The sequence below is a fragment of the Protopterus annectens genome, chromosome 13.part0 (genome assembly GCF_019279795.1).
Source record: "Protopterus annectens isolate FY-2018-M chromosome 13.part0, PAN1.0, whole genome shotgun sequence".
NCBI lineage: Eukaryota > Metazoa > Chordata > Ceratodontiformes > Protopteridae > Protopterus > Protopterus annectens.
This window is the reverse complement of record NC_056747.1, coordinates 376460252-376486521: the sequence shown is the minus strand read 5'-3', so window position 1 is coordinate 376486521 and position 26270 is coordinate 376460252. Positions and strand designations below refer to the sequence as shown.

Genomic DNA, 26270 nt, shown 5'->3' with positions numbered 1-26270 from the left:
GCAGAGATTGAAATAAGTCCTATGGGATCACTGTTCTATATTCAAAAAATATCAGCAGAAAGTGCACCTGGTAAGAGGGATCAAAGGTTGAACAACTCAAGTTTCAGATCCTTATCTTTGATCCCCTAAACTCTGACCTTGATCAGCTCCAAAGTCTGCTGGTAAGAAAGCACATGGGACAGACAGTTTGAAGCCTTACACAGCTAGGATAGCAGCAGTGTACAACCCCCCCCCCAAAAAAAAATCTATCCAAAACCCTGCTTTCATCATTTTGGGATTGGATTTCTATCTGGAGTCAAAATGGTTCCCTTACCAAGATCTACAGACATCACATTTGGAGCAGCCAAAGTATTCCTTAGTCAAGGGCAACAAGAGCACCACAAAGTACAGAATCCTAGAACAGTGGAAACACTATGGAGTTGGTGACATCCTTTATTTCTTTTCTCCTTGACCCTGTAAAAACAAACTGCCATAGAGGATTGTCAAGAGTCCAAGTATTTTATTTATCCAGATCATTCCGTAGAACTGGATCTGAAGTCTACAAGGACGAAAGCCCTTATGCCAATAAAACCCAAAGGAATGATCTGCATTCAGTCTCTTTTTGAGGGATAATTTTATAACCTATGTAAATGGTTTTCAGACAAAGTTTATATGAAGGGAATGCACCAAATACTTGCCCTCTAGACAATCTTATATTGGAATTTTAGTTTGTGTTGACTCACAATCCTGTATATGGCCAGGTTAGATTGGAATTATTGGAGTCCCTACGTGTGGGTGACCTTTTATTGACTAATTTCTAAGCAGGTCCAGCAGAAGGGTGCTTGGAAAGAAGTAGATGGATGGAAAAATGTAACGTGACTAGGGTACTCGCACCAAGCACAGGTTGTGCAAAGAGAGTTAAAGAAATGGCATGCTGGGTAAGAAGTTACTGCAACTTCAAGAGCTACAATGATATGTGCCAACAACTATTCTATGCACACTGTATTATTCACTGTTGCAGTGAAGACATATGTGAAGACTCAGTGTTCACAATCCATTGGGTGGATAGCCCTGAGCAGTTTTTGAGGATAGCAGACCCAAGATGAACACTGAAAGCCTTAACCTATATACATAATCCAAGTCCGTGTTTGGACAATATGGGCAGATGGCCAAGTAGTGGCTTCCAAAATGTTCCAAGTGTTTGCACTTGACAGCTGTGGTGGCTGCAGTGACTATAGCTAAATTGTCCTTGATATGGCCAGGAAAACACAACAGACAAATACAGTGGACTAGGCATTTAAATTTGTTAAAAAGCTTCCCCTCCCTCCCTTTAGCAAATGACAAAACAGCTGGTCTAACTTGTTAGTTTTGGCCCATCCAAGAAAAACGGTTACCTATGCTTATCCCAAGGATGCAAGACATTTTCTCCCTTGTTTGGGGATTTTAAAGACAGGGAGGTGAAAGGCCATGTTAAGGAAAGTTCTGTTATTCTGTTACTACTTTAGGTAGTAAAGCTGGTAGATAGTGATACTCCATTCTTGTGAAAAATGGAAGATTTATTTTCAGCAGTGGCCCGGGGAGAAAAACTCCAGAAAGCAGAGTATAAATACATTAGGAACAACAAACATAGAGATATGTATAATATGCAGTTTTCAGTAGGGTGACAAACATGGATAAAACATAGTAGACAAAGTACAGTTTTGTACCTACCATAAATGTAGATGTTAGAGTGTTCACCCTGCTGCAGTCATCACACTTGGGTTATCCTGTCGTCAGGCGGTCCCCGCAGTCGGACGGAATTCCAAAGTCTTGGTTTTCCATGATGGGTATAGCAGAAACGTATGCAATGACCTATCCATTTGGAAATGGTTTGCTTTGATATAGCCTTCCCTTGAGAAGCTGTAGCATAGGATACAAAGAGTTGGTCAGATTTTCTGAAAGCCTTAGTTTTGTCCAAGTAGTAAAGTTGCCTGTGAATGCCCAAGGAATGCAGGAGTCTTTCACCTTTGTTCTGTGGATTTGGGAAGAAGGTGGGTAAGTGGATGGTTTGATTTAAAGCCACACTGGAAACCACCTTAAGCATAAAGGATTAGTTCGTAGAGAAACACTGTCTTGATGAAAAATGAGGAAAGGTTCCACTGCCATTAGTGCCTGTAGCTCTGAGACTCTTCTACTGAAGTTATTGCTAGCAGCAGGGCAGTTTTCCATGATAGGAACTGAAGATCTGCAGAGAAAGCTGTTTCAAAGGGAGGTAGCGTTAGTTTTTCCAGAACAAAATTGAGGTCCCATGTTGGTGTAGGAGCTCTCCTGGGTGGTCTAATGTTTTTTGCCCCTCTGAGGAACTGCCTTAGAAGAGGATGCGAAAATAAAGGTGGATCCGTGTTGTAGTGGACTGAAACAGCTGAAGCATGGATTTTAATGGAGGAAAAAGAAAGTCCTTTGTGCAACATCTCAGTTAAATACTGTAGAATGTGAGGCATGTGAGGCTGAATTGCGTCTTGGCCTTTAGCTTGGTTCCAGGCACAAAACCTTTTCCATTTGTCCGAATAAGCCTTCCTGGTGCTTGGCCTCCTGGCTTCCAGAATAACATCCAGAACTGCTTGGGAAAGAGGAGCTGGCTGGATGCTTAAGTGATTTGCCAAGCAGCCAGATTTAAGGTTTTGAGCTGGCTGTGTAGAATCTGATTGTTTTGCTGTGTGAGCAAATGGGCAATTTGTGGTAAAAATCCAAGGTGGGCCCTGGGCCATATTCCTTAATAGTGGGTACCAGTGCTGGCGTGGCCAGTCTGGGGCTATGAGCATCAGTCGTGGTCTCTCCTTTGACTTTCAGAAGCACCTTTGTGAGGAGAGGCAATGGGGGGGAAGCCATATACTGTCAGGTTTTTCCAACTGAGAGTGCGTCCACTTTCCAAGCTTGATGGTGAAGTGTCCTTGTACAAAATTTTGTTAGATGATAGTTTTGGGGGCTGGCAACAGGTCTATGTCTGGAAGGCCCCATTTGAGTTATCATTGCAAGTACTTGTGGATCCAGTTTCCACTCGTGGGGATCCATGATGTTTCTGCTGAGGTCGTCTGCCAATGTGTTCTTTTTTCCTGGAAGGAATTGAGCTTGTAACTGAACTTGGTAAGCCAGTGCTGTGTTCCACAAGGTCATTGCTTGCCTGCATACAGGGTAGGAGTGTGTACCCCCTTGTTTGTTTATGTACCATATTACTGTGGTGTTGTCCATCCTTATTCTAAGTTGTCCTGGATGTAATAGGTTCTTGAAGGTTGTCAGAGCATTCTGTACAGTTAGCATCTCTTTTTGATTGATCTGCAGATTCCTCTGATCTGCAGTCCATACACCTTGAACGCACTGTCCTGCCATGTGTGCCCCCCAGGCGTAGTCCGATGCATCTGTTGTCAGTTTGCCTGGCTGGGGGCAAGGTGAAAGGCTGACCCTTGTTGAGGTGACATGCCTGTGACCACCATAGAAACTCCTGTTGTAGGCAGGGAATGAGAGATCATAGTGTCCAAGCTGTGGCTGTGTTGAGACCATACGCTTTTTAGGTACCACTGTAATTTCCTCATATGCAGCTTTGCAAATGGTATTAGTAGTATGCAAGATGCCATGAAGCCCAAGGCCTGCAGAATTTTTCTTGCAGGGAGTTGGGTCTTTGTTGCCATTGTTTTGAAATATTGAGTCAGTTGTAGTTTGTCTGGCGTCACATAAGCCTTCTGGGCCGTTGTATTAAAGCTGGCACCCAGGAATGTCATATTTTGTGAGGGTACTAGTTTTGATTTCTTTTCGTTTACTGTGTACCCCAGGCAACTTAGCAGATGTTTTACAAAAGCCAGATGTTGTAAGAGGATGTCCTTGCTTTCTGCTTGGATGAGGCAGTCGTCCATGTATGGGTATATTTGAATTCCTCTTTGTCTGCAGTATGCAATTACTGGTGCCAGGCATTTTGTGAAGACCTTGGGTGCAGTAGATAAGCCAAAGGGCAGTGCAGAGAATTGGTAATGGGTTGAACCTGCAATGAAACGGAGGTATCTTCTGCAACTTTGTCTGATAGGGACATGCAGGTATGGCTCCTTGAGGTCCAACGTTACTAGCCATGCTTTCTTGCCCAACATGGGAAGAAGCTGCTGTAGTATTAGCATCTTGAATTTGGGTACTTGTAAGAAGGTGTTTAGAATTGAAAGGTCCAGAATTGGTCTCCAGGCATTGTCCTTTCTAGAGAATCTTTGGCCTTGCTCTCGAGTAGGTACCAGTTGAATGGCTCATGTCCATGAGAGCTGTAATTTGCTTTTGTGCCTCTGCCCATTGATTTTGTGGCAGGTCTGGCATTCCTCTTTTCATTGGCAAGGTGTGAAAGTGGAATCTGTATCCTCGTGAAATTATGTCTAGGACCCATTTGTCCTTTGTGACAATGTGCCAGTTGTCTGAAAAAAGTGCGAGTTTTCCTCCCAAGGGGGCTGCCAAGAGAGTGTTGCTTGGCCAGATGAGGTGCAAGTCACTGAGTTTGCCTTCTGGTAGTTTGGGACCTGTCTTCTCCTCCCTTCTGTGTTGCAGTGCCCCATTGCCGAGGTTTGTATTGGGCTTGTGGTTGTCCTCTGCCTCTTGGACGTCTGTATTTACCCCTCTGTGGTCTGTCAGTAGCTGAAAGGACCAATTTTTGTTGGCCAATTTCTGCTGAAGCGAGGGGGCTGTACTTGTAGAAAATCTTTGACTGTCTGCATAGATTTTGCCTTATCCTCCATTTTCTTTAAGACGACTTCCGCTTTAACTCCAAATAGAACATCCTGCTGTAAAGGAGCATCTAGAAGCTTTGCTTTAACATGATGAGGCAGAGTTTGTTCCTTTAACCAAGCATGCCTACGTATAACAGACCCAGTGACAGCTGCTCTGCAGGAAGCCTCCGAAGAATCAAACCCACATTGTAAAGTAGGTTTGCCCACCTGTTCAGTTGCATGCAACAGATCCTGCATTTCTTTCAATTCAGACTGTTGAGGGAGTGTGCTCATTTTTTGTTTTAACTGAGACATTAGAAATTGCTGATATTTTAGCATATGAAATTGGCAATTTAGTGCTCTCCGCTAGAGTGGCTGAGGTGTAAACCTTTTTCCCCCACTTGTCTAGTGCTCTGGAGTCCCTTTCAGAGGGTACAGGATTTTTTGCCATAGAAGCCTTAGCCCCTTTGGGACCCTGGGAGATAGTCTCTGGATCAGCAATAGGGCTTTTATAAAGGAATTTGTAGGAATCAGGCACTCTATTGTATCTGTCTGGTTTGGCTGGAGCAGGAGGCATTGAATCTGGGTTCAAACTAGATTCTACATAAACATCATCGACAATGTCTAAAACTGGGGGGATGGCAAGTGGTCTGTGCTGGGGGAGTAAAATAAACTCTCTGAGCCTTTTCTTTGAGTCAGAGTAGTCCTGACCTTCCCAGTGAAAATGTTCCCTCAGTGTGTAAAGTTTCCCCAAAGGAGTAGTCTTCAGGAGAAGAAGCTGAGGGAATAGAATCCTCAGCATCAGAATCTTCATAAGGGGAGAAGGAGTAATCTTGGTCCTCAGAGGAGCCTGAGGAAATAGACACTTGATCAGAGGAGGCATAATCTTCCTCTTGTCTAGGCCTTTTGTCGGGTGGGGGTTGGGAACCCCTGATTAAAGAGATCAAATCTTCAGCCATTTTAAGCATCTGTTTCTTAGGCATGGGGCCTTAAACTGGAGACTGAAGTGCAGTCTTTTTAGGTATAATAGGAGTCTTAAGCTTAGGATACGTTTTTATGGGTAAGCGTCGTCGTTCTGAAGATGCCTTCAGAAACCGAAGGAGTTTCTGCAGCACTAACATCTCTTTCTGCAGTGTCGTCGGTAGGGGCTAAACAAAATGGCTGCATCGGCCTAGCACTCTCCGCCAAATCTCTGAAGCGGTCTCGGGTTCCAAATCTGCGGTAGTCAGGGGCTGCGTCGGAGCCTCACTGGAGACCGGTCCAGCCGAGGCCTCGGAGTCTGGCTTGGGTTTACGCTGCCTGTCCTTATCCTTACGTTTTTTGTGCATGCCGGTAGTTGGTTGCTCCGACGGCATTGTGTAATTAAATTTTCTACTGAAGTAGTGTGCAAAATCAAAGCATCTTTTTATAGTACGCTTATTAAACCTCGCACAAAAACGACAACCAGTGACGCTGTGGTCTGGGCCTAGGCAAGGTATGCAGTAAGAATGAAAATCCTTATGAGGTATTTGCTTCCCACAAGAAATACAATTGTTAACTTTTTCTGACATCTGTCTGAGGCAAGAAAAGTTTCCCCAACGGGGTACTTAGCTTTACTGAAGACTTTGGATCTGAAATTCGACTTCGAAAATCTCAGGAGTCAGCCGACCGGCACTTGCGAACTGCTTCTGTTTCGGGCATCGCGCGGCAAGAAAGACTGAAGAAAATGGCGTTGGATGCATTATATATACCCCTGGCGCACTGACGTCAGGGAAGAAGCGACAGTAACAGACGCCAGACCAAGACTTTGGAATTCCGACAGACTGCGGGACCGCCTGATGACAGGATAACCCAAGTGCGATGACTGCAGCAGAGTAACACGATGAACATCAGAGAGTCTGGTTAGAAATAACAGATACATGGGTACAAAGGATCATTTCCAGAGACTATACAATTCCCTTTTCCCTTTCGCCTCCTACATCTAGAAAATTCCCTGAGGTTCCATCCAGTCAAAGGGAATAAGCAGCATTTCGGATACAAAAGCTGCTAGAAGAGTCATCCAAGAGGTCCCGCCAGACTAGAGAGAGTCTGGAACTTGCTCAGGATTCTTTTTAGTGCTGAAGAAAATGGGGAACTGGAGTCAATCTTGGATTTCAGCAGTTTGAACAAATCAGTTCGCAACAAGTTTCGGATAGTCACTGTTCAGTCCATACTCCCATTTCTGGGAAAGGATGACAGTATGCATCCTGAAGGCGTATCTAGCACATCCAGTCACAAAGACAAACAGGTGGTCCAGAAGGTACTTGGGCTTCTGGCTGGGAGACATTCACAAGTTTAGGAGTTCTGCCCTTTGGTTTCACCACAAGCCCCCAGGGTGTTCAACAAATGCATGGCTGTAGTGGCAGCTCACTTGAGACTGCAAGGATTCCAGGTGTTTCCATACTTAGATGACTGGCTCATTAATGCCCTGACCAGGCATCAAGTAATACAAGCAAAAGATGACCCGAGGAGTAAAGATGGATCCAAAGATTTCAGAGTCGACTGAGACACCCCTGAGTAAACAAGGTAGCCCTGGTTCTGACAGCCCTCCTGATACAAAGAAAACTAAGAACTCAGAGCAAGCCTTGGATTCGAGGCAAAGCAATTCTTAGATCCGATGCAGACAGGCCTGGAAGGTTCGGATCCGAAAATTCCAAGACAGAGGAGCTGGGGGAGAAACTTGCATAGGGGGTGTAGAGGAAGGTCAGATCTCCTGACCCAGAGTGGTAGGAGCCGAGAAGGCATATGACACGCACTGTGCCGACAGAACCACTCACTAACCTCTCAAAGTCTTCTTCAGTAAGGTACCTGGAAGAGCAAGTGGAAACTAGTGACAGGGACTTTGGTCTCTAAAAAAGATGAAGGGACTAGGTCCACTGAAGGAGAATATCTAGTTCTCGGAAGGCAAGAAAGGTGTGTAATCCGATGTTTGCAGAGCCAGATCCAAAACACTCAGACATAAGTTTGGTTATTTTAGGTTTCAGAACCAGTAGTGTAGCCAGATCAGAGGTATTGGTCTGCTTTGGGTATTGGATCCAAGGGAGAGGTCGGATCAAAGGACTTGATTTTCTTTCATTTAGGATCCGATGAAGTAGATGGATCTAAAGAAGGTATTTTCTTAGATTTTCCTGAAGATGTATTACAGGAGGGGGAACTCCAGATAACGCCTCGCTAAAAGTGGAAGCAACCCCTTAAGGATCAATTTTTGTATGTACCACCAGAGCTCTGGGGTTAAAAAATAGCATATTGCACAGTTTTCCTGTACATGGAGCAGAATCAAAACAGTGCACACAGTGTGTGGGCAGAGAAAAGAATGGTGTCCAAATTTCTCACATTTTTTTTTAAACCCAGCAGGGCTCGTCTTAATCATCCCTATTACACAAAAGGCAAAAGAAAAAAAACTTTTTTTTGGTGGTGGTGGGGGGGGGGGGGGGGGGTGTCTCATACAGTCAGTCATTCTGTCTTATTTGAACGCCCTTTGTTCTGGAAGGGGTTCCTGTTTTCTAGGAACCTCCCCGACATTACTTTTTAAATGCCTGGGGGGGGCACTGAAAAATCTAAGTAATTTCCTGAATCAGTTTACACCTCTCATCACACTTTTTGATAATCTCTGTGGCAGAGGCTCTACAATCTCTAGCCACAGAATTTAAACTTTCAAGTTTTACATTTGGCAAACCTCTTCAACACAGTACCAGTGGCAACAGCCCTGGATGAAGTATGTACAGTCACACACACACACTTTAAACAGAAAGCAGTGACATGAGAATTAGGAGAAGCTAAACTACACAAGGCAGATTTTACCCTGACAATAGGGAAATGGAGATAAAACATTCCTTATTTTTATAGTTGGTCAGAATGAACTTATGAGGCTGCCAATTTAAAATTCTAAATATTAAGTTACAGAAGCATACACATTTTCCCAAACGTATCAATAGTTTTACCTCTCGTCAAGAGGAGGCGGCTTACAGTTAACCCAGCTGCTGGTAAACATTTTATTAACTAAAAAACTATAGCTACTGGTCCGGTCTGGGATGACTATAAAACATGTACATAGTCCCTCAGTCTTTCAAGTTTTCTGTTTTTTCTGGGATGCAGCAAGCTAGCTGGCTGTCAGGGAAACCACAGACTGTGATCAACATCCTCCAAAGCAGACAGAAGTGGGGGACTGGGAGAAAGTTCTGGAATTACAGTTGTAACAACTCGCAGCATTTTTGTGAAAGGCTGAGGAAAGTACAGTTGTGTACCTGCCATAAATGTAGATGTTGGAGTGTATTCACTGTTGCAGTCATTACACTTGGGTTATCCTGCAGGCAGGCGACCCAAGTTCCAAAGTCTTGGTCCGGCGTCGGTTGCTGTCGCATCTTCCCTGACGTTAGTGAGCCAGGGGTATAAAAGTTGCAACAGACGCCATTTTCTTCAGTTTTTCTTGCCCCAGATGTCAGGTGCCCCCAGATAGGAAGGCTGGAAAGATGCCAAAAAACATGCATATATTACTATAAACATTTTCTTCATCTACAAGCAAATACACCACATAGGTTGTATAGAGTTGAAAAGTACAGAAAAGTCCCAGCAATGAAAAGGGGGATGGTAGGTGGGTAACCTAGACTGCAACAGTGAATGCACTCTAACATCTACAATTATGGTAGGTACACAACTGCACTATGTTCATAGTGTTTCATTGTTGCAGTCATTACACTTGGGTAGAATCCCAAAGCTGAGGTTGGGTGGCTGGGTCTAAATTGGATTGGGAGAGGCTACCAGCCCCTGCAGCACTGCAGTGGTAAAGCCTGCTCTGGATTTAGAGTAGAGAGGTAAGTGGTATTGCTTGGTGAAAGTGTGCACTGAGCTCCAGGTTGCAGCTTCTAAAATGTCTTTGGTTGGTACTCCTCTGAGAAAAACTGCTGAAGTGGCTGCTGCTCTGGTAGAATGAGGCCCAATGCCCTTAGGCACTGATTTGCCATGCTGTGCATAACAGAAGCAGATACAATGTCTTATCCATTTTGAAATTGTCTGCTTTGTTATTGGGTTTCCTTGTGATCCTGTAGCATAGGCTACAAGCAGTTGTTCAGTTTTTCTGAAGGCTTTTGTTTTGTCCAAGTAGAATCGTAGCTGTCTTTGTACATCCAAAGTGTGCAGAAGTCTCTCCCCTTTATTCTGGAGATTTAGGTAGAAAGTAGGTAAATGAATGGTTTGATTCAAGGCCACATCGGAGACCACTTTTGGCATGAATGTTGGGTTTGTCCTAAGAGAAACCCTGTCCTGATGGAAAATGATGAAAGGTTCCACAGCCATTAATGCCTGTAACTCTGAAACTCTTCTTGCTGAAGTAATTGCTAGGAGCAGAGCAGTTTTCCATAAGAATTTTAGATCAGCTGTGCTGGCTGGTTCAAAAGGAGGCAGTGTGAGTTTTTCTAAAACAAAGTTGAGATCCCAAGTTGATACTGGCGCACTCCTTGGGGGGGTCTTATATTTTTTGCTCCTCTGAGGTACTGTCGTAGTAGAGGATGTGAAAAAATAGGAAGGTCCGTATTGTAATGAGCTGAAATGGCAGAGGCACGGAGTTTAATTGACGAGAAAGGTAGGCCTTTGTCCAGCATCGCAGTTAGGTATTGTAAAATCTGAGGTATATTAGGGACAAGTGGTTCGAGGCCTTGTGCCTGGTTCCAAGCGCAGAATCTCTTCCATTTTTCTGCATAAGATTTCCTAGTGCTGGGCCTCCTGGCTTCTAAAATGACATCCATAACAGTTTTAGAGAGAGGTGCAGTCTGAGTGGCTACATTATCTGCCATGCTGCCAGATTTAAGGTTTTGAGTTGACTGTGCAGAATCTGATTGTTTTGCTGTGTCAGGAGGTGAGGAATTTGAGGTAGAAGCCAAGCTGGGCCTTGAGACAAGTTCTTTAGGATTGGGTACCAGTGCTGGTGTGGCCAGTCTGGGGCAATCAGGATCATTTTTGGCCTTTTTTGTCTGACTTTTAGTAGCACCTTAGTAATAAGGGGCATCGGAGGGAAGGCATAGACTGACGGGCCTTTCCAGTTGAATGATAGAGCATCCACTTTCCATGCTTGAGAGTGATAAGTTCTTGTGTAGAATTTCGGTATTTGGTAATTGTGAGGGAAGGCAAAAAGACCTATGTCTGGGCGTCCCCATTTCCTCATCATGCTGAACACCTGTGGATTTAGTGGCCATTCTTGAGGATCCATGAAATTTCTGCTTAGTTCGTCTGCCAGTGTATTTTTTGTTCCTGGCAGGAATTGTGCCTGCAGATGTAATGGATAGGTCAGTGCTGTGTTCCACAAAGTCATGGCTTGCCTGCATAGGGGGTAGGAATGTGTGCCCCCTTGCTCGTTTATGTACCACATAACTGTGGTGTTGTCCATCTTTAATAGTTGTCCTGGATGTAAGTAGGTCCTTGAAAGCTGTCAGGCATTCTGAACAGCTAGCATCTCTTTTTGGTTGATGTGAAGATGCATTTGTTCCTTGGGCCAAGTGCCCTGAAAACATTTTCCTGCCATATGTGCCCCCCAGGCATAACCCGATGCATCCGTTGTTATTGTCTGCCTGGCTATGGGTAAGGTGAAAGGCTGTCCCTTGTTGTGGTGACAGGCCTGGCACCATCATCGAAACTCCTGTTGTAGGCAGGGAATTAAAGTTATGATGGTCTCCAGGCTGCGACAATGCAGAGTCCAAACACTTTTCAGATACCATTGTAATTTCCTCATATGCAGTTTTGCATATCGAATTAGTAGAATGCAGGATGCCATGAAGCCCAGGGCCTGCAGAATTTTTCTTGCAGGGAGCTGGGTTTTTGTTGCCATCATTTGAAAGTAACGAGTCAGTTGCCTTTGTTTGTCTGGCATGAGATAAGCCGGGTAGCTGTATTTAAGCTTGCACTCAGGAATATTATCTCTCGAGAGGACACTAGTTTTGATTTTAGTTTACTGTTTACCCTAGGCAAATTAGTAATCCTTTTACAAACGCCAGCTGCTGTAGAAGAATGTCCTTGCTCTCTGCTTGAATAAGGCAGTCGTCCAAATAGGGACATATTTGAATTCCTTTTTGTCTGCAAAATGCAATTACTGGTGCCAGGCATTTTGTGAAGACCCTGGGCGCAGTAGATAAGCCAAAGGGCAACGCAGAGAATTGGTAATGCATTGAGCCTGCTACGAATTTGAGGTATCTTCTGCAAGTTTGTCTGATTGGGACATGCAGGTATGCCTCCCTGAGGTCCAAAGTAACTAGCCAAGCCTTCTTGCCCAGCATGGGCAGAAGTTGCTGTAGTGTTAACATTTTGAATTTTGGAACATCCAGGAAAGTATTTTGGATTGACAGGCCCAGTATTGGTCTCCAGGCTTTGTCTTTTCTGGGTACTAAGAAAAGTCTTGAGTAAAAACCTTGTCCCTGTTCTTGCTGTGGAACTCTTTGAATAGCTTCCTGTTCTTGCTGTGGAACTCTTTGAATAGCTTCCATGTCCATAAGAGCAGCAATCTGTTTTTGGGCCTCTGCCCATTGGTTTTGTGGAAGGTCTGGCATACCTTTTGATTTTGGAAGTGTGTGGAAGTGGAACTTGTAGCTCTGAGAAACAATATTCAGCACCCATTGGTCTTGGGTGATTATGTGCCAATTTTTTGAGAAAAGTGCTAGCTTTCCCCCTAGGGGAGCTGCCAAAAGGCAAGTGCTTGGCATTTGTAGAGGGAAGTCATTGGGACCGTTTCCTATAAAGCTGTGATTTGTCCTCCCCTCCTTTGGGGGCTGAAGCACCCCATTGTTTATGTCTGTAGGAGCCTTGGGGCTGAGATCTGCCTCTTGGGCGTCTGAATCTGCCTCTGTGGCCTGTCTGACACTGGAAAGGACCAATTTTTTTGAAGGCCAGTTTCTGCTAAATCTAGGTGGTTGAACCTGTAAGAAATCCTTCACTGTCTGCATTGATTTTGCTTTATCCTCCATTTTCTTTAACACTTCCTCTGCCTTAACACCAAACAAAGTATCATTCTGTAGTGGAGCATCCAGTAATTTTACTTTAACATGGTCAGGTAAACTTTGTTCTTTCAATCAAGCATGCCTTTGAATAACAGAGCCTGTAACTGCGGCTCTACAAGAAGCCTTTAATGAATCAAAACCACATTGAAGAGTATGCTTTCCCACTTGTTCGAATGCATGCAATAAATCCTGCATTTCCTTACTGTTGGGACTTTCTAAATTTGAAACCATTTTCTGTTTTAATAATGACACGAGATACTGTTGATATTTAAGCATGTGAAACTGGCAATTTAAAGCCCTTACAGCTAAAGTAGCAGAAGTGTAAACTCCCCCCATCTGTCCAGAGCTCTGGAATTCCTATCGGAGGGGACAGGATTTTTAGCAGTGGAAGCCTTAACCCCATTAGGACCCTGTGAAATTGTTTCTAGGTCTGCAGCGGGGTTTTTGTAAAGAAATTTATGAGAGCCATTGACCCTATAGTACCTGTCTGGCTTGACTGGTGCAGGGGGTAAAGAATCAGGAGACAGACTGGATTCAGAAAAAACAAACAATATCAAGCACAGGGGGATTAGCCAGGGGCCTGTGCTGAGGCAATAAAAGGAAGTCTCTGAGCCTTTTCTTGGATTCTGAATAATCCTGCCTCTCCCAATGGAAATGCTCCCTCACAGTGTGCAGGGTTTCCCCAAAAGAGTAATCCTCAGGCGGAGAGGATGAAGGTATAGACTCTTCTGCATCAGAGTCCTCATAGGGAGGGAGAGAGTATCCCTGATCAGAAGAGGAATCAAAGGAAATTGAAACCTGGTCAGAGGAATCATAGTCTGTCTTGCCTAGGCCTTTTGTCAGGAGGGGGATGGGAACCTCTGATTAAAGTAATTATGTCTTTGGCCATTTTTAACATCTGTTTCTTTGGTATGGATGACTGTTCAGGATAATGCTGTACTTGTTTCCTTGTCTTTAATGGTGTTTTTGACTTTGCCTTGGCTGCTGAAGTGGGCTTAACTGTAAGCTGTGAAGGTCTGAAAACATCCTCAGAAGCCGATGCCTGCTCAGCGGCTCCAGACCCATCTGAGGTAATAGTTTCCATAGGCCCAATACCTTGAGTTTCCACAGGCCTAGGTGTCTCCACGTGTCTGTCGGTTACAGCCTGTGGCTCTGAGGTGGCGGGTGTCAGGGGCTGTGAAAGTGCCTCACTGAGAACCGGCGACTGGCCTAGAAGAGGCTTAGTCGGTTTTGGACCTCGGATGCCTGTCCTTTTCTTTGAGTTTTTTTTATAAAATTCCGGTCGTCGGTTGTTCCGATGGCATTATGTAATTAAACCTTCAGCCAAAGTAATTTAAAGCAAAATCGTACTGACGTTTAATAGTGCGTTTATTGAATCTAGCACAAAACCGACAACTGGTAACGTTGTGATCAGGGCCTAGGCAAGGAATACAGTAAGAGTGAAAGTCCTTATGAGGTATTTGCTTCCCACAAGAAATACAATTAACTTTTACTGACATCGGTCTGGAGCAAGAAAAAGTTTCCCCAATGGGGTACTTAGTTTTATTGAAGACTTCAGTTCTGAAACTCAAATTTGAAAATCACAGGAGTCAGCCGACCGGCACTTGCAAACTGCTTTTGCTTCGGGCACCGCGCGGCAAGAAAGACTGACAAAAATGGCATCGGTTGCAACTTTTATACCCCTGGCACACTGACGTCAGGGAAGAGGCGACAGCAACAGACGCCGGACCAAGACTTTGGAACTTGGGCCGACTGCGGGTCGCCTGCCAGCAGGATAACCCAAGTGTAATGACCAATAGTGAAACACGAACATCTTCATTGTTCTCCCACTGAAAATACTGGCACATTCTAGAAAATTTCAGGGAAAGAATCCCTCACAGTGGGATTCAGATACGATGCTCTCTTCAGAGTCTGAATCAGAAATCTGAGAAGAAAAACCTTTATCTATCCCCTCACATTCCTCCACTGATTCAAATTCTTTAATCTCTTAGGAAAGGAGAAATCTCTTTTTAAACACAGAAACTACCTTAAAAAGGTCAATAGCCTGTACAAGATCCTGAGCCAGGCCTAATAAAACTACTCATGTGCAGTGGAACTGGTGCAAAATGAATGTTTTTTTAATTTTCTGTTTCTTTTTGACAGGAAAGTTAGTGGGCAAATTGGTTTACTAAAAGCAACAATAGCTTCTCCAAGGACGGGCACAACATTTTGGTTAAGCAAGGGCAACTTTCCCACCCCTTCTCCCAAGACAAACAAGAGTGGTTCTTCCCCTTGCCCACAGAGAGGACCCCTACATTCACAGACCATGTGGCAAACCCCAGTCCATAGTGGCTGCATGGACAACACCACAGTGATCCAGGGAGTGGTCAGAGAATCCAGCTTTGGTCACAGTAGGGTCACTTATCGGCTGAAGCAAATTACAAACCTGTTGTGGTACCAAAGGCTGTTTTGTTAACCTTTTTGTCACTGGAAGGACGACTGATTGTTCCACGGTTAAGGCAAAAATGGCGATCTTTCCTTGGGAAGCAGCACAAGTCGGTAAAAATATAAAGTAGTTTTAAAGTAACTTTTTCCACTCAGAACAAAAGTAAATACCACTTCAGTACATTTTGCCAGTTCCAGAATCCAAAACCACCACAGTTTCTCCTCCCCCCAAAAAATTGTTTTATGTAGTTTTAAAAAAGCTTTTAAACCAAATTAGAGTTGTGCAACTGAAACTTAATCATATCAGCAGATGTTCAAATGATCACTGCTGCAGTACCCTTATCTAAATGGGCAATACCTGCAAGGATATAACAGCCAGCCAGCTTCCAAAGTTTCAGCGCTCATTCCATGCATCCAAACAGTTAGGCAGCTTGAACTGAGTAAAAGACAAGTTTGAATGCAAAATGCTTCAGAGGTTTCTTGCCAGAATAGAGGGAGGCTTAACCCTGAAAAGACAATGCTAGGAAGAAAAACATCCACATCCTGGCATAAAAAAACACACACACACAAGGGTGATGGAGAGAGGGATCATTTGAACAAGTATTGTTATGGTAAGTTTAACTTGTACAACTGTACTATGCTCATATTGATCACTGCTGTTGGGAGTGGAAGTCCAAGAGCCCCTGGAAAAAATAGTCTTAGCAATACTTGATCTGGAACTACAGAAGGAACCAAGCTTACAGGTTCTTTGTAAATTATGTACAGAGGACACAACAGCCTCTAGAATATTTTTAAAATCCAACCCTTTCAAAAAAGCCATAAAGTCAAGGCCCTGGCAAAGTGGGTCTTAATCCTACCTGGAATAATTTTGTTATGGTGAGTATAACAAAAGATAATATCTTTAGACAACCACTTGAAATAGTCTGTTTCAACATAAGATTGTCCCTTTTTACCTTAACATGAAATGAACAACTGATCTGAAAGCTTTATTTCTGCCAAAGTAGTACCAGAGTAGTCTGTGGAAATCCAAGGTATGAAGTATCCTCCCTCACTCATTTTTAAATTTAGGAAATGAGACAGGGATATGGATAGTTTGGCTTAAAGTAAACTCTGATAACACTTTAGGCATAGAAAGCTGATTAGTTCTCAAATAAACCTTGTCCCTATGGAAATGAGACAGGGTTGGCGCACCATAAGAGACTGCAACTCAGACATACGGATTACTCTGACCTCTGCAAGAAGGGTATTTTTTTCCATGTTAAGAACCCGAATCCAGACAGACGAGCTAATTCAAATGGATCAAATTTTAGCTTTTCCAACACAAGATCCCAAGGAGAGTACATTGGTTTTCTTTGAGGCCTCTTTTGCCAAAACACCTTTTAAGAACATTTTGACATGAGACTGCACTGAAAGAGGATTCAAGGGCAGACATGCTGAAACAGCCAATAACTGGACCTTGACAGAGGAATGAGAAAAAATGATTTTAACTTTCACAAACAATGCAGAACAATAGAACTAGCCATGATAGGTGCTGGTTATGTTGTTGCCACCAACTAGAAACCCTTTTCGATTTGCTAATATATTATCTTCTAGTATTAGGCTTTCTTGCCTCCATTACTACTTGCTGTATGTCCTTAGTAAATAGGTGCCTAAAAGGAATTAGGACCCTATCATCCAAGCAGTCAATTGAAGTTTATATCAGGGTGTATCAACTGCCTCTGTTCTTGTGTGAGTAAATCCAGTCTGCTAGGAAGCTTGTGGTAATTGTCGCTGCCATTTCCAAAAGAAGGAAAAAACATGGTTGTCTATGTTAGAAGGCAGTCAACCCCATGATGTTGGGGGATTCTTTGAGTCTTCAGGAGTACCTTGGATATTCGTGGAAAGAGAAACACACAAGGCATTCCTGTCGAAGGAAAATAAAAGACAAGGCAGCCTTCCTGCATTGAGTCTTGGAAAAGAATCTTGACACCTGATCAGGCAGAACGCAAAACGTCTACCAGAAAAGCTCACCACAGATGGATCAAATCTTGGAAGACCCCTTGATCTGGTTTCCATTCATGAGGGTCTTCCCTGGTCCTGATCAGCTTGTCTGCCACACATTCTCTCAAACAGAATGCAAAATGCCTGTAGAGTGAGACTGTGCTATGAAGGTATATCCCAAGCTAACATGGCTAGTCTGCAAAGAGGGTATGACCTGGTTCCCTCCTTGATTGTTTATGTACCACATGACTGAGGTATTGCCAATAACCACTTGACCATGTCCTGGGGACCGAAGATGGTTCAGACAGTTTAGTGCCTTGATCAAGGCAAGTATCGCCTTCATATTTTTGTACTTGCACCTGTCCTTGATATCCCACATTGCCCCTGCACTTTTTCCCTCCTGAAACTGCTACCCAAGCAAAGTCTGTGATGACTGAAGACTTTGCAGAGGGGAGGAAGAAGGTGACACCTGGATTTAAAGATATCCGTCTCCACCAAAATATTTCATTCAACAAACCTCAGCACTGTATCTGCCCCTGCATTTTACTACTCAGATTCAAAATCTTGAATGTTTTTTTTCACCAGAAACTACTTTTACAAGTAGTAAAAACAGTCAGAATTAAACCTATTTGCCAGACCCATTAAACTACTATATAAACAAAATTGAGGAAGAGTAGATACACGTTTGGTTCGCAGTTTCTCTAACCACGAAAATGGGGTCAAACATGTTATTAATGACAGCAACAGATTCCACAGGGATGGTCACACTATTCTAACGCAACAAAGAAACTTTCCTTTCTCTCTTGCCCAGGACCAAGACGACTGGCTTTCCCTTGCCAACCGATGGAAGCTCAATAGCCATGGAGGATGTGGTAAACGCCCCAAGTCCATAGTAGCTGTAGGTGCTACACCAGAGGGATCCAGTGCAAAAGGCGAATAGCCCGAGTAGCAGGCCACAGCAGTTACCCACCTGCAGCTGAAGCAAACTGCTAGCCTGCTGTGGTGGCAAACAAAGGCTATTTGCTTATTTTTTTCTTTTTGTGGTTGAAAGACAGACAGACCATGGGACCAATAGTTAGTTACACGATGAACCCAAAAATGATGCCCCTTTCTCAGGGAGGACAAGCAGCAATTGCCATTGAACACTACCAGTCCACAAAAATGTTACTTTGAGAGAAACATTAAAAAGCATATTAAAACTTCTTGCCAGCCCCACACACGTTAAATATACACAATTTCTGAACAGAAAAAAATGTTTTCAGTTACTTTGCAGAAAAAAAAGCAAGCACTCCATTTAAATACATGTTACAGTTTTGAGACAAGTTCATTAAAACACAACACTTCTAACTTTAATATGACTTTTCTGAAAAAGGAAAGCAACAAAACATGAACAAAATTAAGATGGAAGGTGCCCCAAAAGGGAACTTATCTGACCTGCAAAGGAAAGCACAAGCAGACTGTCAATCCTCAAGGGCCTCATTAGGAGTGTACTCTTCGGTGGCAGTAAAGCTCTATAGAACTTCCCACCCAAACTTGTGTTTGTGATTTAGTCAGCTCAGCTCAGGCTGCTGGTCAAATATTATACCCTTTGGCAGGATATAACCCATATCACTGCTACAGCTACTGCAGCAGTGATCAATATGATCATCAAAAGTGCACTCCCATTTAAAATGTACACTGAAGTCATATTAGTGATCAAAACCATTTTCCTAGCATAAAAATAAAGTTTAAACAATAACATACAAAACATGGAAAGTTTATCCCCCAAAGGGAACTTGTATGCCTGGCAATGGAAAAGAACAAGTAGATTGTTGATCAAAAGCCCACAAAGGAGTGCTGTCTTGGGCGCTCAAGCTGTTTAACACTTGAGGTGCATGGGAAGGTACCCTAGAGCTTTGGAAGCATGTCAGCTTACCAGGAGATAACCCACATAGCTTAGGCTACTACAATAGCGATGAATATGCTGAATATTTATAAACTTTACTACATCTTTTAATGTAAAGCTTTACTACATCTTTTAATGGACTGCGGTGGTGGTGCTGCGGTAGCATTGTCGCCTCACAGAAAGACGTTGTCCTGTTAGATTCTCAGCTAGAGCATCTTCTTTGTGGAGACATGCGTGAATGGGCGTACCTTCGTTGAAGATTGTGCGTCAGGGCTGGCAACTCAGCACGTAAAAATCTACTGCCACTCATTAGCGGACCGGACTTCCTCTGTGGCGACCCCTAACCGGGAAAAGCCAAAAGACACAACTACAGCTTTTAATGATTACAGTTTGAAACAACCATCCTTGCATTACCCGATACAGTCTAATCCCTGCTATAAGAAATAAGTCTAGGAAGAATAGCCACCGTCAGTCATCCCCAAATTCAGATAACTTATAAGCCAGAAGATTGAGATCTGACAAGTGTCATAGCTTTACATGCGAGACTGTTGAGACCAATGTCCATTTTCAAGCCACCCTTAATTTAACAGTGCTACAATGGCAGTTGTTCAGGCTTAAAGAATGCAGCCAGTAGATGTGTTAATTCATGGTTCAGATAAGCCATATTTGGCACCGATAATCAAGCAATATGGTATATTCAGGGTAATTGAAAAAGGTGTGCTTAGTTTTTGAAAAGGCACACAAGACTTATTCCATAGCGATTTACAAGGGTGATTGGGACTGGTGAATCTGCGGAATAGTTACAACCGTAGGTGGTGTAAAACATGCAGTAAACCTTTAAGCTAGGATATTGGCCATTTTGTTTGGGTTAGCGTAGGCAGTGTTATTGGGAACTAGCTTCAGACGTTCTAACTTTCTGATGTATTTAAAAAAAGTTTAGTAGTTTTTTGTTGCATCACCATTTTAAAATCATTCAGCTCTGAGTACCTTTTATGATCTCTGCTATAATAAGCTGAAGTATGTAGACAAACTGTAAAAAAAAAGGCAAAAACAGAACCAGGAAAACCAAACCCTTTTTCCGCCTGGCTGGAATAGTGCAGTTGAAAATAGACAAAATTATGTACCAAAACAGTAATCCCAACAGTGTATTCAAAATAAATCGGTCAAGCGCTTTCTTCCAGGAAGCCTGGACTTCATCAGAACCAATTAAACATTATAAAAAGTATAGTTCAGCCAATCAAAAACACAACCCATACATGTGATAACACTTTAAAATGCCGCAAATACATTAGTTTATACAAACAGTAAAAATATATAAAAATATATTACATACATAACACAACTGTAATTCAAAGTGCTAAAGCTCTAAACTTTAAAAATGGCATAGTAGAAATATATTCGTTGACACCAGGCACGTGAGCAGTGTTTAATCGTAAGCTTAAGTGCTTAAGCACTTTGAATTACAATTGTGTTATGTATGTAATATATTCATATATTTTTGTTTGTATAAACTAATTAATTTGTGGCATTTTAACATGTTATCACATGTATGGGTTAAGTGTTTTTGATTGGCTGTACTATACTTTTTAAATGGGGGTCTTTGAAACGTTTAATTGGTTCTGATGAAGTCCAGGCTTCCTGGAAGAAAGTGCTTGACCGATTTATTTTAAACTGTTGGGATTACTGTTTTGGTACATCATTTTGTCTATTTTCAACTGCACCATTCCAGCCAGGCAGAAAAAGGGTTTGGTTTTCCAAGCTTAAGTATGTACTTAAAGTAGGTAAGACAGGATTCTTATAAGCATTAAATAATTTCCTTCCCTGGTTATACAATTTATACTGGTATTTCACTGCAGGGGCATTTTAAATTTCCTATTAGATTTGGCAAGGACTGAAAATGCTTTATCAATGCAACTGAATTGGGAGTCAGAAGCACAGGCAGCTTTAGCAATTATGTCTTTCAAGTGATTGAAAGTTTGTTTTTGATAAGTCCCTAAACTCAGACGTGTTTGGAGGGGAGTTTAATGCAACTAACCATCTGCAATTTCAAGTTACAAATTCTGCCCTTTAAATCACAGCAACTTTTCCATCTATCTTTGAAGGCCTTTGGAGGAGGCATTAAATGTCATGGTCACATCTCTTCACACAATGACAGAATGCTTTACAATTCCATGAAAAAGGTTACAATTTTCAGTGCTGACAACTCTAAACCCTCTTAGGTGAGGCAAAGCCACAAGAGGTTCAGGCTACAAGTTTACACTTGCTATTTGGCATTCATGTAATTTCCCTTGGGCAACTTCAAATGAAACAAACTTTACTTTCCAGAGACATTATCTTTGAAAAAGACACTAGTCGGGCATGTGCCACTGAAGAACCTAATATGAAGCAGCAAATACAATATACTGAACTAAAATGACAATTTCCATTCACAAAATAATGTTTTCCATGCTACATCTTTCACAAAATAATGTTTTCCACGCTACAGCTTTTTAACATCTACAAAGCTGTTAAAATTTTTATTCATTTAAGCATGTAATTAGACTAGGACCAACTGCTTTTCACAGTGATCTAGGAATAGTTTCTGGTTAAGCAATTAGCTCACTGTCGCACAGTAGGTAAATGGAGGCCAAACAAGCCAGGACTACTGGATAAAGCTCATTAGCAGTACAAAGTTTTAATCCTTCACACTAAACTGAAGCACAGTATGCTGCCACTTCTCCAATGCATACCCCCACTTCAGGTGTCAATAGCAAAGATACCAGTGCTTTCAGATCTCGTCAGTGCTACCAGTTTTCCCTCTGCAAATGGAGAACTCGACTTAGGCATTACTCAAAGGATCAGGAGCCACTATATACAGAGACTCCTGTTCTGCAGGCAATCAGGGTATAACACATCCTCAATTAAATTTTAGTGTGAATTGCATCAATGAAAGACCATTAAAATGCATGCAATTTGTCGAAGAGTCTTTTGACATGATGGGGTTGAGGTGGCGTAACTGTTCAGGTGTTACCTCATTTGAGAAGAGGTACACAGTTTAATTCTCAGAGGGAAATTGGCTAGGCTTATACTGATCAAAAATGTCAGCTACCCTAATACTTGTATAGAAGGTGCAGCTAGTGCTATGCATAACTGTTTGTACTCATTTCTGTATCTTTCCTGCACACTACTACTACTACTGACCTCTTCTGAGTAGCAGTTTTTCCTCTTTTCAAGCCCAGTACATCAAGAGCCACTATATACAGAGACTCCTGTTCTGCAGGCAATCAGGGTATAACACATCCTCAATTAAACTTTAGTGTGAATTGCATCAATGAAAGACCATTAAAATGCATGCAATTTGTCGAAGAGTCTTTTGACATGATGGGGTTGAGGTGGCGTAACTGTTCAGGTGTTACCTCATTTGAGAAGAGGTACACAGTTTAATTCTCAGAGGGAAATTGGCTAGGCTTATACTGATCAAAAATGTCAGCTACCCTAATACTTGTATAGAAGGTGCAGCTAGTGCTATGCATAACTGTTTGTACTCATTTCTGTATCTTTCCTGCACACTACTACTACTACTGACCTCTTCTGAGTAGCAGTTTTTCCTCTTTTCAAGCCCAGTACATCAAATCAGAACCTCTACTCTTGTTTTTTCTATACATAGCAAAGTACTATCTACCACCTTGTAAAACTGCAGCTCACAATACCAGAAGGAAAGCAGTTGCTTTAGGGGACAGTTTGACTCAAATCCAAACAGCAACAGACAGCCAACTTGCTATTGACACATTTATCGAAACAGACCTTTCCCATACTCTATTTGCTTGCAAGTATGATCTGGCTGGGAGCTACACCTTCTCGAACAAGTAAGAACATCCTTCATTGTTATGCCAACTGTTGTAAAATGGCAGGCTACTCTGAGTGTGCCTTTTGACAAATTGTGTATCAGTTGTCTGCAGCCATCTCCTCCCATGCAAGTGTACCCTGATAATTTGAACTATTACATGCCTAGGTCAGTGCTATAACTCTGCTGGGATTAACACCTATATTGCACTGAACAAAACACTCTACAAGTCTTAACCCATTACATATCCTCTTTCCCAACAACTAGGACTCCCTGGAAAAAAGCAGACAAGTACAAGGCCAAGAATGCACAGTGCTTATAAATAGCTTGCTGGCTACAGCTCACCTACACACTTGCAAGCCTATCAAAAGGCAGGAGTCCAGAACACCAGATATCTACTTTTATTGAATTTGCCTTCTTTACAAAAATATGTACTAACACTGTAAAGCATGCCATTAAGAATGTAATTCTTTTTTTCTTTTTACCTTCTGTTTTTAATCTCTCAGCCTCTCCCAGATCATCCTCCGATGGCGTTGCACTAACAGAGTTAACAGTTATATGGGGTGGCCCCTATTAAACAAAGACACTGGTTAGGTTTCCTTCATGAATAAGAATAAAAAACAGTAACAGCATTCAGCTACTTGGATATGCAATTGTTTTGCATAACAAACATATTGGTCTTGTAGGTGGAGGATTAAGGCAATGAGCAATTAATGATCTACTTCCTCTACTTTTCAACTCCATCTATTTCTCTGCTTATTGTGCGACTCTGAACAAGTGAATTAACCAGACAGTGCTCTGTGGCAAGTGAAATTAGGATAGGTTTCTTTAGGGTCTCCTGGATCACATGCCTAGAAGTATCTATGAAGCTACTGCATTTCTGAGAAAAAAAAAGTGTCTTTAAAACCACATGCTGAGGAAGTTTAACAAAAATACTTACCCATATCATAAGCAATTCAGACTTTTTTTTTTAAACAGTTTACTGCAAGTGAAATAAAACTGAAATGAATCCTGAAACATTACAGAGTTTAAACTTGTGTGAGAACTTTTGCCCTAACACTAAATGCTCAAAGCTTATGGAACAGCATTTAGAAACGCAAGTTGTAGAATAAGGGATTGTCAGAAACTAGAGTTTTAACAAATCTAGAATGGTGTCTCCATGAGGTTATTTCTAGCATAAATAGAAATAAAACTTTTTTTCTACTCCCATAGAAAAATTCCCTCTCCATAGCTATACCATGCAAAAGCTGAGCCAGTACAGGCTGTGCACATTTGTATCTTACCAATGGCATGAAAGTCATACCCACAAAACAGGGGAAAGGCATTAAATCCATCTGGCAGTCTGACACAATGTCCCCTCTCACTTGTCTAAATCTTGTGCCCCTCCTTTCCTCATTACTGCCAGCCCAGCCACAATCCCTCATCCATGCTAAGTTTACCAGCCAACTCTTGCCCCACTGGACTTTAACCAGTACTGCTGACACTGGTCACAGATCCTTATACTTCCAAGAGATCAGCACATAGATCCATCCTTCGGGGGAGGGAGGTTCTCATATGACCCTCCAGTTCTCCTCTCCATTGAGACAACATGTTTTGGTAAAGGTTTGCAAGCAATATAAGCAAGCGGCACACCGCCCTGCATCTGCAGCAGCTCAGCCAGGCACACTTCCACTCTGCGACCACGCTTTCTCTAGCTATCTTCCTGGCCAACAAGGATCATCACAAAAAGATGCCCACTACTACCCTTCCTCAGGATAGGCACACGTCTCTCCCTGCCTTGCCATTAGTCACACAAAACTGTTAATCAAACCGCGGTCATAGTCCAGACTTTATCCCTCTATGCCAATAAAGCGAGATACTTGTCTAAAGCACAGAGGGAAGAGTTTTCTTTTAAGTGGGAGAGCTTACTTCCTAATATGAGAGGTAGAGGGAGAGGAAATGGAAGCATAGGCAGTATGAGCAGTTTCAGTTCTGGAGGGGAGTGGAAAAAAACCTTCCATCCCTTTCCCCACATTGCTGCCTACTGCTGCCAACCCTTCAAGGGTGAAGGTTCCACTTTGTTTGACCTGATCAGGCTTTCTATGCCTATCCTCGTTTTCCAAAGAGATTTGGCAGGTTGAAACTAGAGGTTTTTTTTTTTTTAATGGGGTACATGTAGACTTGGCCATGGGTTGTCAATCACTTACAGGCTGCCTCTATCAGATCGTTAGGGGTATAAAAACAGGCAGCCAACGCCATTACATCAGTTTTTCTTGCCCCAAATGTCAGGAGCCCCCCAAATAGGAGCCAAGTTATGGTGAGGAAAAAAACACCAGTAAAAAGTAAATACCAAAATCCCAGAAAGGGGTGAGAGACAAGGAGACTGGGAGGGAGGGAAACCAGGACTGTAACAGTGAACACACTCTAACATCTACATTTATGGTAAGTGTACACAACTGCACTATGTTCTTCGTGTTTCACTGTTGCAATCACACTTGGGTTGATTCCCAAAGCTGAAGGGTGGAGGCAGTCAAGAAGAATTGGGGCTGGCTAATATGCCTACAGGACTGCAGTTGCAAAACCAACCCTGGATTTGGAAAAGAGAGGCAGGTGGTAATGTTTGGTGAAGGTGTGTACAGAGCTCCAGGTAGCAGCTTCCAGGATGTCCCTGGTAGGGACTCCCCTGAGGAATGCTGTAGAGGTAGAAGTTGCCCTAATGGAATGTGTTCTGACCCCCTGAGGGGTTGGTTTCCCATGGTGCTTGTAGCAGAAATGGATGCAGTTTGCTATCCATTTGGAAACCGCTTGCTTTGAAATGGCCTTGCCCTCCGCCCCTGGCGCAGAGCTGACTAGTAACTGGTCAGATCTCCTGAAGGGCTTAGTCCTATCAAGGCAGAATCTGAGCTGTCTGTTCACATCCAAGGAGTGCAGGATCCTTTCCCCTTTATTTTGAGGATTAGGGAAGAAAGTTCGCAAATGGATAGATTGGTTGAGAGCCACACTGGACACCACTTTAGGCATAAAGGAAGGGTTAGTGCCGAGGGAAACCCTGTCAGCTTGGAAAATAATGAAGGCTTCCACAGCCACAAGTGCTTGTAGCTCAGACACTCTTCTAGCTGAAGTGATGACCAAAAGCAAGGCTGTTTTCCAAGGGAGGAATTTTTAACTCTTCTGAAGCTGCAGGCTCAAGTGGTGGTAGCTTGAGCTTTTCCCGTGCAAAGTTAAGATCCCAAGCAGGGATGGGTGCTCTCCTCGGCAGCATTAAGTTGTTAGCCCCTCTCAGGAATCGTTTGATAAGAGGGTGAGAAAAAAAAAGAGGTGGTTCAGTGCTTTAATGAGCCGAAATGGCAGAGGCTTGGATCTTAATAGAGGAGGATAGGCCTCTGTGGAGTAGATCTGCTAAGTAATCCACGATCAGAGGCAGGGAGGCCAGAGTTGTGTCCTCTCCTTAGGACTGAACCCAGGAGCAGTACACCTTTTCCACTTATCAG

General features: G+C 42.8%; 1 protein-coding gene across 2 annotated transcripts in view; it reads right to left on the bottom strand.

The window, feature by feature from the left end:
• The window catches only part of SGTA (small glutamine rich tetratricopeptide repeat co-chaperone alpha), a 571490-nt gene that overhangs the window by 413472 nt on the left and 131748 nt on the right, over window positions 1–26270 (bottom strand). For both annotated transcript variants that reach the window (XM_044053988.1, XM_044053987.1), the window contains exon 4: window positions 23286–23370. In XM_044053988.1, the coding sequence (XP_043909923.1) occupies window positions 23286–23370 (85 nt within the window). The remainder of the gene's footprint in view (window positions 1–23285; window positions 23371–26270) is intronic.